Source organism: Pectinophora gossypiella, chromosome 2, assembly GCF_024362695.1.
Source record: "Pectinophora gossypiella chromosome 2, ilPecGoss1.1, whole genome shotgun sequence".
NCBI classification, from domain to species: Eukaryota; Metazoa; Arthropoda; class Insecta; order Lepidoptera; family Gelechiidae; genus Pectinophora; species Pectinophora gossypiella.
The window spans coordinates 16,714,943-16,736,120 of NC_065405.1; the positions used below are offsets into that span (position 1 = coordinate 16,714,943).

Below are 21,178 nucleotides of genomic sequence, written 5' to 3' on the forward strand. Positions count from 1 at the left end.
ATGAAAGTCACATACAAAAGTGCCAAAAGTGAGGATGCTTAAAACTCATCCGACGGCAGGTTAGCTGGTGGCTACCACTCATCATCATTAATTTAAGAGCCACGCTCTTGTCGGTGAAGCATTCTCCATTATTGTTTATCAAAGGCCAATTCACCACTGCCTATTATTATTATTTTTTTATATTTTTTTTATACATCTTCTTATATCACAGTAGGTATACCTCTTAGAAAAATCACATTCTGGGGGTTAAAAAAGCCACATCAAAGCAATTCATCTAAAAAAGCAATATTGTTATTAGACAATTGTTTGCATTGCGGACTTAATTTTATCTGCGCAAATGTCAAATTGCAGTATTGCTTTAGATGAATTGCTTCGATGTGTCCTTTTTAACCCCCCTGATGCCATTTTCATCAACAAAACTTCGATTTTTCATTTCGGGTAAAAAGTGAGATCGCAAATTTTGACTTGGTTTGGTTAGTGTCTTTTGCGAGAAAAAAAAACACAAACCCCAATAAATAATAATAATAATATATAAGTTGTTAGCCACATTTATTTATGTAAATAATATTAAATTGTAGTTAAATATATGTTTATTTTATAACTATTTATATGTGTAAGTATATTGATATTCCTTACCTTACCATATGATCCTTTATTTCAAAATTTCGTTCCTATCCAAATTCCTTTCTCCATAAACGTTTCCTAAGTCTTTATCCTCTACATTCAAATCTACATTTAATGGCAAATATGCAAGTCGCATGACGCCAAAGAGAAAAAAAAAAAAAACAAAAATAATTATGAAGACATTTAGATTAAGGGGTCTCTACGTATTGTATTGGCTTCGGCCCCACGCACGCCTTTCAAAAGTCTGGGACTTCATAAGTCTGAGATATGGAAACGACATACAAACATAATTATAATCATAATTTTCTGGAAGAAATTGCTCTAGAGCAATAAGGCCGCCCAAATTGTACTGTATTCATGTGTTATGTCTGATTGTTGAAATTCTAGTTCTGTGCAATAAAGTATATTTGATTTGATTTGATTTGATTTATAATATTAATTAAACATAACATAACATACATAAACAGCCTATATACGTTCCACTGCTGGGCACAGGCCTCCCATCAATCAACCGGAGGGGATACGGGCATACTCCACCACCTTAATAATAATTAAAAAAAATATAATATTTAATCTGTATTTTTTATTTGTTAATAAAAATTTAAAAAAATTACATCTTATGTGATTTTTTAAATGGGGGTTTTATGTGGTATTCTCTATTCGACTTTGTGTTGGTATGTATGTGTCACGCTGAATGGTATGACCCGTAGAAGTAATAAGTTATAACATTACGAGCTAAAATAAATCACGATGAAACATTTCGGCGCTTCTGTCTGTGACGGCTGAAGATAATACTAACTTGTGTCAGTTTTATGATAAAAATGATTAACGTTTATGACCGCGTTCGCATAAAACCGATCAATCTGACGTCAGCTGTAATCAGATCATTAGTACCTCTATTTGGGCCGTAATCTAAGCGTGAGCCGAACGTGAATAATGAAGAACTTTCCAGACTACGTTTCTCAAAAACAATATAGATGGCGTTGTATAGATTTTCCTTCGTTTAACCTTCTAATTTCGATCCTGGTGTCAGGGTTACTATTGAACCGCCAAAGCATGACCGGATCTACCTATGGGCTGATTGGGCTGCAGCCCAGGGCCCCGGGATTACAAGGGATCAGATCCCGCTAAAAAGTAGACCATAATTTGAAAAAAAAAATGGCTGTTAAAATATTTTTTGCTATTAGTTGAGTATTAAGATAGGCCCCCAAGTAGTTTCAGCCCAGGGCCCCACAAATTCACGATCCGGCCATGCGCCAAAGCCTCACATGGCTCATGTAACGACTAACTTACATCAGTAAGTAGTAACCGGGACCAACGGCTTAACGTGCGTGTGTGGTTGATGGGGTTGGTAATCTACCTCACAACCCACACGTTAGAAGACATTCTTATTGCATGGATAACAGACATAATATATGCATCTTATATCTTTGTTTTTGGGTTTACATGATGACTCTTTTTATTACACCCAAGCACAATTACATCTTCCACCCATTATTATTCTGGTCAAAGTGAAGAGAAGCAATATAGGTAGCAATATAAGTGTGAATGTGGTCCAAATATCAAACAACAATTATTTTTATATATGCTTCTGACAGACCTCGAAAGAGATGGCGTGACGGCTTGGACGCTTGCCGGAGGGACTGGCCGGAGTACGCACAGGACCGCGAAAAATGGAAAGAGGAAGGGGAGGCCTTTGCCCAGCAGTGGGATCTTGTAGGCTAGATTAGATTAGATGCTTAACATAACATAACATAACAAATACTTTATTGCACAAACAGGAAAAAAACAAAATACAAAACAAAAGAGAAATAGAATTAGTACAATAGGCGGCCTTATTGCTAAGTAGCAATCTCTTCCAGGCAACCTTTAAGTATAGGAAATATCACTCCAAGCTCAGAAGCTTGGAGTGTAATGTCAGAACATTACATTGTATATTTGAATAATTATGTACCCGTTTAATGAGAAAACAGGTAATTATTTTCTATATTATTTTTGGAGAACGTAACTTGGAAATTCCCTCATCATAAAGCAAAAAAGGTACTGCACAAATAAGCAATACCGCCATTTTACATTTGCGCATATAAAACTAAGTGCGCAATATCATCAAATGACAAGAAGTCGGTAAAAAGCAATATTTATTACTATTTTAGAAGAATTGCTTCGATGTTACCTTTCTAACCCCTTGATATAAGTCTCTGTGGCCTAGTGGTTCGATCCGGAGGCACCATCTGGAGGTCCAGATTTGATTCGCGATGGGGACATTGTTTAAATAACTTTGTGAGACTTTAATTCCTTTGTTTACCGGATGAATCGCATCCGAAAAAAGTAAGGAAAAGAGAACACCTCTACCGACCAATGGAGCAGTTTGATGGAGTACGCTCCATGTCCCCTCTGGTTGATGGAGGGGAGCACTGTGTTCAGTAGTGGAAGGAATATTAGTCTGTTTTTATGTCTCTCTCTCTCTCTCTATTTAAGAGCTGCGCTCTTGTCGGTGGAGTAACCGCCATTCCTCTCTTCTTCCCGCCAAAACCTTCACCTCCCGATACGACACGACCTGCACCTTCTCTTTTATTTGTTTCATAAATGTTATCCTAGGTCTACCCCTTCCCTTCCCTTCCTTCTTCTTCTTTTGGTCTTTTGTTTTTATGTACAAATTCGTAATTTTATAACCAAGTAAACTAAAGAGTACGTATCTAAGTTTCTGCTCCAACCCTGTAAGTATGTTTCATTCGAGGCAGAAGGAGTGTCTCTCCCTCCCCTGTCGTTACTCAGTCGTCCACGCAGAGAGTTATAGAATTTATTCTTGTAGGGCAACCATATGTTTTATCAATGTGGACTTTAATTAAAAGTACAACATTAGTGGCACTGTAACAAACATTGAAAGCCTACTTGATTGTACTATATTTATTGACGTTATACAACTCACAAAGAACAAGATCTTAGGTTGGCTACTAGAAGTATATAGTAGTCATCATCACCAGCCCATTAACGTCCCCACTGCTAGCACTAGCTACTTAGTAACACATTAGAATATATTAAATAATTACCAAGGGTTGGGGCCTGGTGACCTGTAGTACAAGAGAAATCCTTTTACAAGCACCAGCTCCCTTAAAATACACTTGTATCACAATGTTAGCCTACTCGTACTAAGAAATTTTTTTGTTTTATTTTGTGTTTTAAGTGGAGAAATAAACATTTTTATTATTATTATTATTACTGCTGGGGCACGGGCCTTCCCTATGGATGGATAGGAAGATCTGGCCTTTAACCATCACGCGGGCCCAGTGCGGATTGATGGTTATTAACGACTACTAATACAGCCGGGACCAACGGTTTAACGTGCCTTCCGAAGCACGGAGGAGCTCGAGATGAAAACTTTTTTTTTTGTGGTGTCCCATCCTATGACCGGCCTTTGCGAAAGTTGCTTAACTTCAACAATCGCAGACCGAGCGCGTTTACCGCTGCGCCACCGAGCTCCTCAGTAGTAGTAGTGTAGTATTTTCACTGTACCCTGAGGTCTCTTCAAAAGGATACGGTTGTTCCTACTCCTCCTCTCAATAGACCTAACCAACCCCCCGCTTTCGACGATGACGAAAAAGCCGAATGCCTTGCCGACAGTCTCGAAGCCCAATGCTCGCCCAGCACTCTCCCTATCGATCGTAGGCACCTCTCGACGGTGAACTCTGAAGTTCAGCGTAGGGCTTCTGTACCTCCCACCGATCCTCCTCTTCCACAGGTCACTGAGGAAGAGGTCCTAGGTATTATCAAAAGATTTCATACCCGAAAAGCCCCTGGCTCAGACGGTATCACGAATCGTGTCCTTAAAAACTTCGGTGCTCCCCTCATCTGCTTACTAACGGCAATATTCAACGTCGCCTTGAGCAACTGCGTCTTTCCACAGCAGTGGAAAGAAGCAATTGTAATTGGTATACCAAAGCCTGGGAAACCTAAAAACGAACCTTCGAGTTACCGCCCCATAAGTCTCCTCAATTCCATGGGGAAGGTTTATGAGCGGCTCATATTTGCTAGATTACGGGACTACGCCGAATCCAATAGTCTTATTCCACCAGAGCAGTTTGGTTTTAGAACCAAACACTCCTGCGTTCAACAAGTGCACCGTATTGTTGAACATATCTCTAGTAGATTAAACTTAAAAAAACCTGTCGCTACGGGAGCGCTCTTCTTCGATGTGGCGAAAGCGTTCGACAAAGTCTGGCACAACGGCTTGATCTACAAGCTTTATTCACTGGGAGTGCCAGACCGTCTCGTGCACATCATACGAGACTTCCTCTCAAATCGAACCTTTCGCTACCGCGTGGAGGGGACGCTCTCGTCACCGCACCCGATACATGCCGGAGTCCCACAAGGCTCCGTCCTCTCCCCTTTACTATTTTCATTATATACTAGTGACATTCCCAAATCCCCTAATACCGAATTAGCTTTATTTGCGGATGATACAGCCATCTATTCTTCGTGCCGTGGTCGAGTTATGATGACCGGAATCCTCCAACGCGCGGCCAATGCCTTGGGCAAGTGGTTTCGCAAATGGAGAATCGAGGTAAACCCGGAGAAAAGTGCAGCGGTGTACTTTTCAAAGGGCTATTATAATACGCCACGGTCACGCCGTCAACTTAAAGTCATTACGATGTTTGGCAAGCCGATCCCTTGGGAGGAGCAAGTCAAATATCTCGGCGTAGTCTTAGATAGACGTCTTACTTTCAAGGCCCATATCAAACGAGTGCGCGATCGCGCCGCGTTTGTAATGGGCCGTCTTCATTGTCTCCTTAACAAGCGAAGTAAATTGTCCCTTAGGAATAAGGTGAAAATCTACACGACTTGCATCCGTCCGATCATGACCTATGCAGGGGTAGTTTTCGCTCACGCGAGCCCCTCTCAAATTCACCGTCTACAGGTAATACAAAATCGTTTCATGCGGAAAGCCACGGGAGCTCCGTGGTTCCTTCGCAATGAAAATCTGCACATTGACCTAGGTCTGCCAACCATTGCCCAATGGCTCAAATTAGCTTCCAAACGTTTTTTCGATTCTGCTCCGCACCACCCAAATCCCCTGGTAGTTGCGGCTTCCGAATACATCCCGCTTAGGGACGGTACTGAAAAGTATCGGCGTCCGAAGGACGTAATATTCGATCCCGACGACCCGATTACCCTAGCCATAGAGGCAGCCAATCAGCTCGCGACACCAAACACTTCAGGACCCCGATACCGACCCCGCCGGCGTGGTCGACGATTTCCCTCATTCAGCGCTTATCGCTATCGACCCACTAGGGTCGATTAATTCTTTCAAATATTTTTCCTCTCAGACGACGCCCTGAGCCGAGGTTCGCGCCCAACTGGGCACCCTCAGGCCTGTTGTCTTAAACGTTGTACCGGGTGAGAGCCTTCAGCGCTCCCCATTTGTCCGGCCAAGTAGTTAATGCCATCTGCGGCAAATCTACAATAAGTCACGTCAAAAAAAAAAAAAAAAAAACTGTACCCTGGCCTTTTTTGGTGAGCTGCGGCACCCAAATACCTTTATGTTTTCCAACTAAATATTAATGTGTGTATATTTTAATGTTGTAAATGTACATATACATTTATGTGTCGTAGGTTTTACCTAAATAAACTTTTTTATTATTAACCCCCCCCGGTTGATTGAGGGGAGGCCTGTGCCCAGCAGTGGGACGTATATAGGCAGTTTATGTTATGTTATTATTAAGTAGATAACCTCGGCTATACAGGTGGTTAAGCTGTAGAATTCACTTAAAGTGCAAGTGCGACACTGTTCCCCAAACGATGGAACATCTTAAATCGTGTCCTGCGTGCCCGAACACCTGCACGCAGGAGGATCTGATGAGCGCTGCAGATAGCGCCATACTTGTTGCTAAGTTTTGGGCCGATACTATTTAGTTTGCCATCGAAACGATAAGAAAAAGAATAAACGACCGAATAATGGTGATGTATTTAATCTATTACGATTGATGATTTATGTATTGTTTATCCTAAGGTCTGTCCTTTCTTCTATTTTGTCATGCTGTATACACTTTTTTTGGACTGCAGAAACCTGTTCGAGTTTTGTCATAAGTACAGATATTGTCTACAATCCGTCTGTGTATCTTTTTAATAAAATAAATTTGAAAGATACTTGTAAGTCCGCAATTGATGGTCACCCTACACAAGTGATATAACTTGTTATAAGTAATGTCTGCGTCCGACTTGCATTTTTGTACCAAGAAACACTAGATGCAGCTAACGAAGCCTGTCTAGCGTAAACAAGTCTAGATGACAAACGCGAACCATTATTTGTTTACGGAAGAATGTTCCAGTAAGTTTTTGTAGTTTTTTGTTAACTTTAGTACTTGTATATTGTTTATTTTAAGTATATTGGACTTGGAGTGATTATTCTTATAGATATTGAAAGTGTTCCGCCGTTTATCGTCCCAAGCATATTGTAAATCAGGTGATCAGCCTGTAATATCCTAACCAAACTAGGGATCACAAAGTGATTTGTCCCCGTCGGGAACAAGTTTCATTATTTTTCCGGGGGATTTATTTGTACTACTTATAAAGATATTAACATTTAAATGTACAAGAATCTCATATTTTGGTATGCAAAAATTATCTATAATAAAACATTTTTTTTTTCTACTTCTATCGTTTTGGTTATGAGAAAAGATGTGTTACCAACTCCAGAAACCTTGGTATTGAGCCGCCATAGGACCCTGACGTGGCTCACGTAACGACTACATACTTACATCAGTAAGTAGTAACTGGGACCAACGGCTTGACGTGCCTTTCACGGGTCACCTTACTTTCGGACAATCGGGTGCTCAGCCTAGGATGTAATTAACGGGAATCGAACCGTGAACCGATTTGAGCGTGGTTGCAGGTCGTCTTAAATGAACAACAAAACAATCGATAAATAAATAAATAATTTATTAACAAACTTAACTTCTAGAATAATTATTAGGCATTCTTATTAAACAACCAGTTATTGAAGGTCCCTCCAATGTCAGTCAGACCTGGTAAACCGTATTCCGTCCCTGGATATACACTCTCCACATTACTGGGCTCTGGAGGTCCATAGCTGTAACCAACAGTGTTGTACTCTGCCGGTGGACCATACATAGTTGGGGGCGTCGGCGAGGGTTTCCCAAGTTGTTGCTTCATGAAGAAATTAAGCATCAATCCGGCGAAGTAGAAGAACTTTTGGAATATCATGAAGAAGAACATGAATGATGCCACTTTGAAGATCGCTATCTTTGAGAACGCGAACAGGAGGATCATGGCTGGAAAGAAATAAAAGTGGGTTTAGTTTAGATACCATCTCTGGACTGGTAGCACACTCCGGACCCTGGTTTTACATTGATACTACATATTACATTATCGTACACGCGCATTTTGTGTGTGTGCAGTGCCGGTTTTAACTCTACCAGCGCCCCGGGCGAGTTTTCTACGGCGCCCTCCAACTGCATTTCAAACCCATACGAAAAAAGAGAAAGCATAATAATAAAATGAAAAATAAAAAACATAATTATAAAATTTTACTTCTCTGGCCTTTCTATCAGCTCTATTTTTAGCATCTATTTTGTAGGCTGCGCCCCTTTTATCCGGCGCCCAACCGCGCCCCGCTACTGTGTGTGTGACGTTTGATGCCTATACGAATGAAGACTAAAGTAAGACCGGGAGGTAAACCTAGCTAGGTTGAGGTAAACCTAGCTCAGCCGCTGGTGAAGAGTGAAGAGTTGCCGTTCTACACGTAGTATTATTCCTTATTCTATGGTTCAGCCATATCGTTCTTACTATAAAGTACTAGGTACGGTCTTCCATAGTTTATGTAGTAGTATAAGTATTTATATTTATTATAACAACGAGCGATCCACTCATCGCTTACCTCTCCTTCTCAGTCTTACATTAGTCTTCAATCGTATGTGGTGAAAGTGTCACACACGCACAGACACACGCACACACACACACACACACACACACACACACACAGATACATATGTATGATAACGTCAATGTGTAGTGTCTGTGTAAAACGAGGTGTTTTGTATGAAGTGTCCGGGGTGTGGCTGAGCCTAACGCCTGAATGCACAAAAACAGACAAAAATTATCTCCAAACTGACTACAACCGAAATTATAAGTTCTCTCTAAATTATACAAATAATCACATTAGACAAACAATGGTGACTTACGTACTCATTATAATTTTGATGTGATTCGAATACAAAGGGACTACCGCGACAGTTACGCATTGCTCTAAAAAACACCAAAATAAGCGATGTAGTGTTCGAAATTGTAGGTTTGTCTAACTACAGGAGACATGTGAAGCCGTGTAGAAATAATTTGTACTGTACAGATAATACCTAGGTTCAACAACGACTTTAGTAGGTACTCTATGCTGGATTGGGAGTGATAAAAACATAGAACGCTTTTAGATACTTATCTTCCAGGGCATGTAGTATTAACCGACACTCCAACCAGCCGGGCATGTCGTAAAAACCGACAAGAGGAATTGTGACCTTTAATGGATATCATAACCTGTCACCATCATCTCCCTAGCATTATCCCGTTTTCACTAGGTCAGCTTACCTAACCTGCAGATTCGACACGGCTGGTCTTTTGCAGAAGCGACTGCCTGTCGGACCTTCCAACACACGAAGAGAACCCCAGCCCAATACAGGTAGGTTACATATTTTCGAAATGCATTTCTAGAATTTGGGTTTCCTCAAAATTTATTGTCTAAACATGAATTTGAATCAAATTCGAAAACGTGAGAGTCAGGCGTTTTTTCAAACACTGAAATCTCCATTATTTAATCTCCATTAATAGGGTATCACCACGGTTCTCTCATTACATCTATCGTCAACGCCAATCAAGTTTTACCACAGTTTAAATAAGTGTCGTATCTATCATATTGCTTAGGCTACGCTACTAAAATTATTCCAAGCAAAAATATACTCACCCCAAAGTTTGAAAGCATTTTTCTTTTTCTTAGCTCTCGCTTCCTCGAGTATCACCTCGTTATCTTCGCAATAGGAACATGCCACCAAAACCATTAAAACTGTTATAACTTTTATCATTTTCAATAACTTTAGTTAAGCTGCTAAAACGATGAAACGAATTTTTAAACTTTTAAAAAATATAAAGTGGAAAACAAATGATTTGCATTCGCGCGGTTTTTGACAGTTATATTTTTTTATAAAATTATGTTTTTTTGGCGACTGCTTTTGCACACAAGTCTGTTCTGCCTCGGTTCCCGCCAATAAATAAGGTTGGTTTTCAATGTCCCTTGTGTAAATTCGTTGTAGGAAGAAAGTTACCTTTGTTTTCAGCGTTTTAAAGCAAATTGGCGTTGCGTTTTCCATTTCTGTGACTAATGGACGTGTTAGGAAACGTTTATTCGGTTCTTTTGTTACAGTCGCGTTCGCATTTACTTACTTACACTCATTGATATTGTTGTTAGAATTTCACCAACTTCGAAAGAAAGCCATTTGCATTTTTAGCGTGTAGCTGGAATTCCATAACTAATATTTGGAAATTGTGAAATATTGTATAACGGGCGTTTCTGTTCGTTGACAGCTACTTTGTAAAAGGAAACGAATTGCCTACATGACAAAGAGAATTATGCACATAGATAATTAATATCGTATTTTTGGGATTGGTACCCGGTTAATGGCAATAGTGGCAATAGAATAAGGAATAAAATGGGCTCGCCCCCTATTTCATGGGACTTATAAATAGTTAGCGAGGACTGGGTGTAAAGTCATGGGCATTATCATGTACCCATCGTAGAACCCTGTCGCACTACCATATTTGACATTTAATGAGACTTACGGTTTAATTTGTCAAAAAAGTTAATGTGACATGGTTTCAAATTCGGAAAGTATTAATAATGTCAAGCTGCTCACTCGTCAAAAAAAAGATGTTTTATCCATACTAATATTATAAATAGGAAAGTGCATGTCTGTTTGTTTGTCCGTCTTTCACGGCAATGTGGAGTGATGAATTTACGTGATTTTTTAAGTGGATATAGTTAAAAAGATGGAGTTAAAGGATGGAGGAGCTCGGTGGCGCTGCGGTAAACGCGCTCGGTCTGCGATTGTGAAAGTTAAGCAACTTTCGCAAAGGCCGGTCATAGGATGGGTGACCACAAAAAAAAGTTTTCATCTCGAGCTCCTCCGTGCTTCGGAAGGCACGTTAACTCGTTGGTCCCGGCTGCATTAGCAGTCGTTAATAACCATCAATCCGCACTGGGCCCGTGTGATGGTTTAAGGCCCGATCTCCCTATCCATCCATAGGGAAGGCCCGTGCCCCAGCAGTGGGGACGTTAATGGGCTGATGATGAGTTAAAGAGATGGAGAGTGACATAGGCTACTTTTTGTCTCTTTATAACCCCCTACTTCCCTAAAATGGGGGGTGGAAGTTTGTAAGGAGCGTTTGTAGAAAGATAAAATTGGTATGCGGACTATTTGTGTCATAAAATCTTACATATTTTTTTTTGCAAATCTGCCCGCAACCCCCTTCAAAGAGGGGGTGAAATTTAATATGGGACTTTCCGCATTTTCAAGGTAGGAAGCTGCAAATTGGTACATTAGGAAAGAAGAACCGTGTTACCCGGAATTTAACGCGTGCAAAGCCGCGGGCAATAAATATATTACCTATTCATTCATGTCATAAAAGCCTGTTCGCTGTTCTGTCCACCCCAGATTTACGAGTATGTAGTAATGTAGGTATGGGATATATTCGATCATTATAGACATTTATTATGCGTTGCCAATGTAATCTTACGCATAAACACATCATTATAAAGTAGATATATACTTTAGAGGCTGTCTGCAAAAATCATCTCTTCAATCCGAGCAAACCTAATTATTATGGTAATCTCCTGTTTTTTTATGTCTTTTTTTGACGTCATTTATTGTAGATTAGCCTCTGGGTGCCATAAGGCGAGGAAATATGTAAAAAAAAAAACAAAGATATTAGCTATTTTTTTTATGTGATTTAAGTGCAATAAAGAGTTTTTGTATTGTATTGTATTGTAAAGATTTGACCCGTGTTACCTTCTCGGTCGTCGGTATTCGTATTTTATAAGTCTTCAAACATTTTCTAGAACCCAATCGTGGTAAGTATCAAGCAAATCGCATCTGAAAGGATCCCATCTTAATGGATCAAGTAGAAAAAAAAAACAAAATCGTAATCCGAACACCCTTTTTCCTAAGAGAACGATTTTAAAAAGATTTCGGTTTTGTAAAGCTTGTTTATCTAGTTTTTCTTTTTATGTTTTTCAAAATCTTCAGAGCGGAAAATCCTTTGACTTTCTTATACAGACCTAACATAAGTTCACTACTGCATCTCAATAGGGGTAATCAGAGGTACATCCATCACAAGATGAACTAAGCACTCACACCTCGCTGAGCTCTTCTGATAGACCAACGTGGTGAACTGAAACACAGGCTCAGCCTAGTTCAGACACTAGTTACCTACCTTGTACCTTACTTCTAATGATAAATGTATTCAATTATGTTCTTTTTACACTCCAACCCACCCAACCCAGAACCCTTGCCCAGGGATTCGGGTGAAAACCTCAACGGTTGCAGAGGCGGAGATGGGAGGCATCGGTACGGCAATGCAGGGCGGAAGAGGCAAGTCACAGGGACTGTCCTGGAACCTGACAGAGGGCTGCAGTAACAGTCAGTACTATTCAGAGGCGGAGGACAGGAGTCCTAGTACGGCTTTGAAATAGACTACTCTAGGCGCCATCCCGATCGCGTCAGAGAGCATTGCGGGGCGCAAGGCAAGAGGGAAACCACTGCCCTATTTTTCCCTAAAAAGTAGCACGGAGAATGCTACACCTACAAGAGCGTCACATACTTCCGAAATACATTTCTCGAGAATGTGGTTTTCCTTAAGATGTTTTACTTTACCGCTGAGCACGTGATAATAATTTATGAACCAAACATGAATTCAAAAATCATTGGTTTAGACCTATGCTGGGAATGGAACTTGCGACCTCAAATTGAAAGTCAAGCGTTCTACCGACTGAGCTACCACGGCTACAATACTATTTATATATTTGTACTAGAATAATATTTATTAAATTCGCCTCATCAACGAACTTGCAATCTTATCTCACAGACAAAAGTACTAAATCTTATTGGCTATACTATTAGCACATTAGAGGCAAATTTATCCCTGATGGATGGAGCAATCATTGTCAATACACGCTATTAGCTTGATGAGTGCTAATATCCCTAACGGAGACATGGGCCATCGACGATATAACCTCTAGACTCCTAATAACAGACGTAAGGGTTCCGCCTACACATCTGACATATTAGTCAGACATAAGATGTCGCCTGACAACGTATCATCTTTAGGATCTTAAGTGAGTCAGATAGTTATAAAATAGTAGTACCTACTTTGTTGACCTGACTTTTTGTAGATTTGATATTATTTTTTTTATTATTTGACATTAACTACTTGGCTGGAGAAATAGGGAGAGAGAAAGAGAGAAAAATATGTATTCATCTTGTGACACATTATATACAGAGCAATCACAAATAACTACTTTTTTTTTTCTACTTTTTTTTTTGCGACCTCTCAAAAGCTTTTGACTGTGTGGATCATGAAACTTTGCTTCTCAAATTAGAACACTACGGTATTAAAAGTAAAGAATTGGAATTTATGCGATCTTATTTGTCTGGTAGATCACAAAAGGTTCAAATAAATAATACAGAATCTTTCGGCTCTGAAGTCAAGATAGGTGTTCCGCAGGGCTCCATTCTCGGGCCATTTTTGTTTTTAGTTTATGTTAATGACTTGGCCCACATGGTGGAGGGTCAGAACTTGTCAAATATCGTACTTTTTGCGGACGATACTTCCCTTATTTTTAAAACAGACAGACGAAAGCCCAACAATGACCATATAAATCACGCCCTTTGCCAGATCCACCACTGGTTTACAATAAATAACCTAGTTTTGAATGGAAAGAAAACAAAATGTATTAAATTCAGTTTACCTAACGTAAATTCTGCTGATTGTGATATACTACTAAATAACCAGAAACTAGACTTTGTTAAAAATACAGTTTTCTGGGATTAAATATTGATGATAGACTCAAATGGGACATACATATTAAATCATTATCAGGTAGACTTAGCTCAGCTGCATTTGCAGTCAAAAGGATTAGAGAACTGACTGACGTGACGACTGCAAGATTGGTATATTTTAGCTACTTCCATAGTATTATGTCGTATGGTATTTTGCTTTGGGGTAGAGCAGCTGATATTGAAACCGTTTTCATTCTACAAAAAAGGGCAATCAGATCTATCTACAAACTGAGATGCCGCGATTCTCTCAGAGAATTTTTTAAAGAGATTTCCATTATGACTGTACCTTGTCAATACATATATATGAACATTATGTATGTGAGGAAAAATTTACACTTATATTTAAGAAACTGTGATAAGCACAAATACAACCTAAGGAATAAGAACAAATTAGCAGTTCCTAGTTCCAGACTATCCAAAATTAGCACATCATTTGTAGCGCTGTGTGTGCGATACTATAATAAGATACCAGAAGATGTACTAGGCCTTTCGGGAAACATGTTTAAGAATGTTATAAAAACTACTTTAACCAGTAAAGCTTATTATAAAGTAGGAGACTATCTTAAAGATAATAATATTAAATGGATTACTTCAGCTCAACACAAGAAAGACAAGAATGTTTGCAATAAAAACTTGGCCCTAAAATACTGAATTTGAAATAACTTTGTAAGTGGATTAAAAAGGATTGTGAAACACTTGATGATATTTGAACAGTAGAGTACTTTTTTTTTATATCCAGGCGGAGGATTTTTGAGCTTCTTTATATAAGTGGTGCATGCTCGCCTCGAAATGTTCGTGTACGCGGTGGCGTCCGGAAGTCGGGTCGCACCTTTCCCTCAAAAATGTGCGAAGGGAGCGATGGCTGGCTTTCGCGTCAACTCGTGATCGGGTGCTGCGTATGTGGACAGGCCTGCTTCTGTCAGGGAGCTCATGAAACACTGTTTCTGTGATAAAGTCACATAAACTCTTTATTTTTCACTTTCCTTCCACCGACTGTAATTGGAATACCAATACAATGGTATATAAATTATGTAATACAAACTGGATTAAAAAAAAAGAAAAGAAAGGAAAACATGAAGCAGTAGGACTAGGGCCCTGTGCTGGGAGGTTTTCTGGCCACGTCTTTCCCTCAGCGTTACAGATTCCGATGTGGTAGTAGTTTTACAGCTAGTTACATAATATGTAATTTAATTATGTTTGACGTTCAAAAAGCGCTAACTTTGTAAGCCAATTTTGAAAAATAAATATTTTTGAATTTTTTGAATTTGATACAGAAATAGAATTAAGAACAAGTCTTGGCATAACAGTGAAAAGGTAACGGAGTCAGCATTGCGCTGAGCGCTCTCCCCCGGTACAAAATTTAAAACAACAGGCCTGAGGATGCCCAGTTCGGCGCGAACCTCGGCTCAGGGCGTCATCTGAGAAGATTATATTACCTACCTCAGCAGATAGAACAGTATGTTAGTTGTTGTTGTTAGTTGTTATATAGGGGCGTGGTGATATGTTGTTGTTATGCAAAATCTTTATGCGACAATGCTGCTGATTCCTGTACACACCATCTAATTTTATTTTAATTTATACATGTCATTTTCTTATGCGTCGAAAAGGAAAGGGACGGATAATCGACAGGCATAAAATTTATGGAACACTCGTCAATTTTAGGCAGGAATTTTAAAAACCCTTCCAAAGGATGATGAGTCAAAATGTCCCCCTCTACCAACAGATTCCAGACATATCTCATTTGAAGCGTCTTAGCGAGTTGATATTCTTGTTCTATAGCGACTTTCTCGAAATACGCAGGGTTTAGTCAGAATCCGGTATTTTAGTATGATTTTGGGTACTTCCTGGTACTTACAGCATTGTCAACATTTTTCGACAAACCTTTTTTTATTTTATTTCTAAACCCCATGGACTTTGAAGTTAAAACTAATTGGTAATCTTTTAAAAAATACTAATGAAAACACTTTACGTAATAAATAATCTGTTGGAAGGGGGGTCGGGTCTCATACAGTTATGGTCATGGTCCTTTATATATTGGCTAATAACACGACAGAATTAAGTTGACATCACTAGCGAGACGCCTATTTTATTCGCCCGGGTTATTAATTTATTTTAAAATTTACAGTAGTCAATCATCCGTCCTTTTCCTTTTCGACAGATAAGAAATGACAGGTATAACTTAAAATAAAATTAGGATGTGTCTGCAGGAATCGGGGCCATTATGCGTCTATTTGGTTGTATTGTCGATGCATGAGCTGATTTGATCCCTCCGAGATAAATTACTCCTGTCGATAAGATTAAGTAGGTAAGTGATTTTTTGTCGAGTGCGAAGATTTTTCTAAGTAACTACTAAATTGATGTAACGAATTCTGGGAATAGGGTAATTTTAGAAATGTATTTTGCAAAAAAAAATGTTGATTGGTGGTATAAACCTAGTTAGTTTTGTCGTTTGATGAGAGGAGTAAGGAATTTCAGAAAAAGTATATTCAAAGTTTTTTTTTCCAATTTTCCGTGATATATCTACTTACATGCCGCTACTATACTTATGTATGCTGTTTGAGGAGTGGAGACTAATAGTAAGTATAGGAAGATTTTTCGAAATAGTTACTTCTTTGATAGGTACTGTCAGAACTTTAAGGAAGAATAACATTCTAGAGACTTTTTTTCCAATTTTTTCATTACACTGTAGAAGCATTGGGCAAAGGGTAAAATCTTGATTTTCAATAAATCTTTGGTTTTGTTTGTCATGTTGTTTGTGTGTTTGTAGGCTTGATTATGGTCACTGGTCTCACGATCCACACGAGAGAATAATTATATAGATGTTAGCTAAAGATTCTACATTGAAAATAAACAACTTTTCGCTTTTTCTACTTTTCGTCTTTAGCACCGATAGATACTTTTAATGTGTAAACATATTATCTTTCTTCATAACGCTTAATGAATGGTAATAAAAACATAGTTAACAGACATCATTTATACCATAATATCGTTAACTGTAGGCAGCGGTTACGGAGGTAAATGTTCATTACTAAATTGATTGTTAATTTGATTTCTATTTAGTTGTTTTGGACTGAATATATCCGAACAGTATCGATGAGCCAGTCTTGGTGATCAGTGACAATGAAAACAGTGTTGTGGGTTACAATTTTCATCGCTTTAATAAGTTTAGTTGAACTAAAAAAGGGCTGGCACAAAAAAAACGCAAATTCTAATTGGAGAAAGAATAAATGGCAAAATAACAACCCTGATAAAGACGATTCAAACAATATTGGAAGGGAGGAAATAGACCCAAATAAGGAACCTGCTGATGACAAGGTACGAGATGTTTTTATAAATATGGCTAACAAAGTAATTGCAGATGACAATAACACACTAAAACAATGTCAAAAATACGCCCGAAACGAAGCTACAGAAATATATGGAACTGATAACTACAAATTGATCATTCCTATAAAAGACAACGACCCGGAATACATAACTGTTACCATCAAGCATCGCGTGGTGTTCATCTACGCAGACATGCCTGACATCGACCCCAGATTTCAATCAGACGACAGTATATTCTACGACATCAGAATTCTGCCGAACTTCCTAAACACAAAGAAAGCCCGTTGGTTCGCGAAGAACGGTAAGTTAGAAATTGCAATACCGTATAAATTCATATTCAACAAAGAAGCCAGGAAAACTTGTGAGGCAGACTTTGGTGTTGATGAGCAAGAGATAAAAGTGCCCAAAAGAGAAGAGAAAGAGGAGATTGGTATAGACGAGGATATTATTAACCAAATTTTTGGAAAGAAGGCTGTAGTTGCTCCAAACAGAATGATGGATGATGATAATGACTTCACCACAACAACCACTGACACAACACCAACAACTACTGAAACAACACTAACAACCACCACAGCTACATATAATCCTGAAAGAATGATCTTTCCCGATTAGTATGGACATTAGTAATATGTCTTTCAAACGAAATTAACTTGTTTTCTGTAAAATAACTTTTCAATAAACGTTGCGTTTATTTTGTATTTTTTTCTTTTTAATAGATGTGTACTAAGAATAAGTATTACATGTCATAAAGTGTGCCTAGGTCATCATCATGTCGTAGTATTATTCTTTAATCCACGCTTCAGTTTACCCATTTTTCGCGCCTTTCAATAATTTTAAGGCAATTGCTCAATTATGAAATCGTTATAAAATTTACTGCAGGCGTTATCTTCGTGTTCAAAATGTTGAAATTAATAATTATTTTAATACTGCCAATAATTATTATTATCATCGTCAGGGCAAAGACAATGTAGAATATCAAATAATGTTCCAAAATTGAATTAAAGAAGATAGAAAGCATCGCAGTTGTTTCCTTCAAGAACCCTTTTACGTCGGAACAACCATCATACATAGGTACATTATATTGCACTAGCTGATACCCGCGACTTCGCATGAAACCCTACTATTAAAACAGAAGTTTCATACAAACTTTGCTGCCTTGTCCCGTCTTAGTGAGCACCTAAGTTCTTAAAGGAACGCCCATGCAAAATTTGGGACTTCTAGCGCTTGTAGTTTCTGATATTTTGTGATGAGTGAGTCAGACAGTCTGTCAGCCAGTGTCACGTGTCGGTCATCATTAGCTTTTATAATAAATAGATCATCATCTTCCTAGCATTATCCCTTTTTCACTGGGTCTCATATCTGACTGGGTCTCACAGAGAGCTCGGTGAGGTGCGGGTATTTATATTCATTTTGAGATGGATGAACCACCCATCCCATGATCTTCCTAGTATTATCCCGTTTCTCACAGGGTCCGCTTACCTAACCTGACGATTTGACAGGTCCCGTTTTTTACAGAAGCGACTGCCTGTCTGACCTTCCAACCCGCGAAGGGAAAACCAGCCCAATACAGGTTAGGTCATATTACCTCCGAAAATGCATTTCTCGGGAATATGTCTCCTCACGATGTTTTCCTTCACCACTGAGCACGTGATAATCATTTATGATCCAAACATGAATGCGAAAACAAATTCGACATTCATTAAGGCCTGTGCTGGATTCGAACCTGCGACCTCAAAGTGAGAAGCAAGCGTTCTACCAACTGGGCTACGGCTTTTATAATAAATAGATAACGTCCGTTAAAGTTACTTTTAGGCCCTGCGCAGACGACAGACTATCCGTGACGCACTTTTTAGTCTGTGAAAATATAACCTATGCAATTATATGCAGTAACGCACACGACGCGCAAAAAGTCCGGCGCGTTACTGCATATAATTGCATAGGTTATATGTGGTTATATTTTCACAGACTAAAAAGTGCGTCATGGATAGTCTGTCGTCTGCGCAGGGCCTTAGCCTATAGGTATTTTTTTTTCTTTAAAAATGTAGTTTCATTTAAAATTTATTTTATCATAAATAAATGGCACTGTAAAGATTTTGCTTCGGTTAACCTTCTAATTTCATGGATAACAGACATATGCATCTATTATCTTTGTTTTTGGGTATAAATGATTACGCCCAGGTAAAATTACATATTCCACCCATTATTATTCTGATCAGAATAAAGAAAAGCAATATAGGTAGCTACACAATTCTATTCATAACGTGATCCAAATATCAAGCAACAATTATTTTTATATGTGCTTCTGCCATTACATTGTATTTTTGAATCATTATATAAGTACCCGAGTAATGAGAAAATAGGTAAGTAAATGGCCCCGATTCCCGCAGACACCTCCTAATTTTATTTTAAGTTATACCTGTCATTTTCTTATCCGCCGAAAAGGAAAGGGAAGGATGATTGTCAACAAGTTAATTTTAAAATGAATGAATAACCCGTGCGAATGAAATAGGCATCTCGCTGGCATGGAATCCGTTTGACGTGCTGTCTATTTAATTCTGTCGGGCTATTGGCCGATGTGAAATTTTTAGACGGTTGTTTTAAATTTCTGCTTAAAATTTATGTGTATTCCATAAATTTTATGCCTGTCGATTACCCGTCCCTTTCTTTTTCAACGGATAAGAAAATGACAGGTATAACTTAAGCGCCATCTGTAGTATATTTGGGGAATGAAGCCTGGAAAGTCCCTCTATCAGTTTCTGTTACGCTGGTAGAAGAACGGTGGACGACATTACCGCTCGTTACCGTCAGGTTCGCCGTCTGACGTCAAAGCACGTACAGAACTAGGGACTACAAAGTTGTCAGGCCCCAGAGATTACAAAGCTAGCAGAGCATTGTTCATTCCGCATTTCTAAATGTTTAAAGCTGGTATTATTTTCTAGGATAAATTGGATAGTAGTTCTCTGCGCTCAGTATAGGGACATGACGTTTGTTTGATCAGGAATAAATTATGTGGTATTATTTTGCGTCTATAAAGTTGTTTTACAAAACGAATGCAGATTTCGGGTATTTATCAAACGCCTGTGGGTATACAGCCCAGTAGGTATAGAGTTAGGTGGCAAGTCGACCACAGCGACGGTGGTGAGTCTCTTGATAGTGAGAGAGAGGCTTCGCGTTTGTCAACTGTTTGCGTTCGCTTTATTTTCCCTTCACGTCGCGTGAGTTTTGATGTATAGTACAGCTCCTTACAGACAAAAATAAAATTAATCCGGGTGACTACATTCACGGTATGGCGACTCCTTTAAGCCCCATTTATGTAGGTGATGGTTTGATTTTCCATGGTTGGTCCTACACCGGTGCAGTCTGGTCCAGATTTTTCGTTTGGAGTCAAAGCCAGGTACCCTCCGCGAGGGATCCTGAATAAGGACCGAATTTTTGCCGTCGAACATGTTCCACTCCAGCCTTCAAGTATCTTCCACGTTTCCTTGATTCCCACGGAGAGACTCGTAATGAGAAGGGTATATACTCAAAAGACTTTATCCTCAGTCATGCATCCAAGGGACTTAGCATGACACATTTAGTTTCAGCGGATGAGCATTTGGTGCATCTTTGTCGATGCTCAGGTAGCGTGCTCAAAGCTGCAACATCGAAATCTCTAGAGGTTGGCGTACTTTGACATCAAACCTAGCGGTAACGACGTCAGTTGTTCTCAAACCAGCTCGCCAGACCACTAGTATACTTAATATATTTTGGCCTGTATTTACTGTCAAGGGTATAACAGACTCTTGATGTTGTTTTAATCAATTTTCGGAGGTATGTCACCTAACCTGTATTGCGCTGGTTCTCCTTTCGCGGGTCGGAAGGTCAGACAGTCAATCGGTTCTGTAAAAAACCGGACCTGTCCAATCTTCAGGATAGGTAAGCGGACCCTGTGAGAAACGAGGTAATGCCAGGGAGTTTGGTTAGAACAATGCAAGCTGATCAACCGATTGTCCAAAAGTAAGAAGATGTATGCTTTTGAGGGTACGATATGCAGTTTTTACTTAAGTAATTATACAGCCGTTATATAAACGGTGTCAGGAGTCTTTGGCGGCTCAGTAGTAAACCTGACA

The 21,178-nt window shown here is 39.1% G+C and overlaps 2 protein-coding genes across 2 annotated transcripts; one reads left to right on the forward strand and one right to left on the reverse strand.

Annotated features, from left to right (window-relative positions):
- Positions 1 to 7,590: 7,590 nt before the first annotated feature.
- On the reverse strand, positions 7,591 to 9,710 carry LOC126375769 (uncharacterized). Its single transcript, XM_050022859.1, has 2 exons — positions 9,593 to 9,710; positions 7,591 to 7,913 (listed from the first exon to the last, which is right to left on the reverse strand). The coding sequence occupies exons 1-2, from the start codon at positions 9,708 to 9,710 to the stop codon at positions 7,591 to 7,593; spliced, it is 441 nt and encodes a 146-aa protein (XP_049878816.1).
- Positions 9,711 to 17,075: 7,365 nt separating this feature from the next.
- On the forward strand, positions 17,076 to 17,681 carry LOC126375775 (uncharacterized). Its single transcript, XM_050022865.1, has one exon. It carries the CDS (start codon positions 17,076 to 17,078, stop codon positions 17,679 to 17,681), a length of 606 nt encoding a protein of 201 aa, XP_049878822.1.
- Positions 17,682 to 21,178: the final 3,497 nt, after the last annotated feature.

Coding starts and splice junctions, on each gene's coding strand:
- LOC126375775 (XM_050022865.1), top strand. CDS start 17,076: ATGGCTAACAAAGTAATTGCAGATGACAATAACACACTAAAACAATGT.
- LOC126375769 (XM_050022859.1), bottom strand. CDS start 9,710: ATGATAAAAGTTATAACAGTTTTAATGGTTTTGGTGGCATGTTCCTAT. Junction 7,914..9,592: donor AAATGCTTTCAAACTTTGGG/GTGAGTATATTT, acceptor ATTTCTTTCCAG/CCATGATCCTCCTGTTCGCG.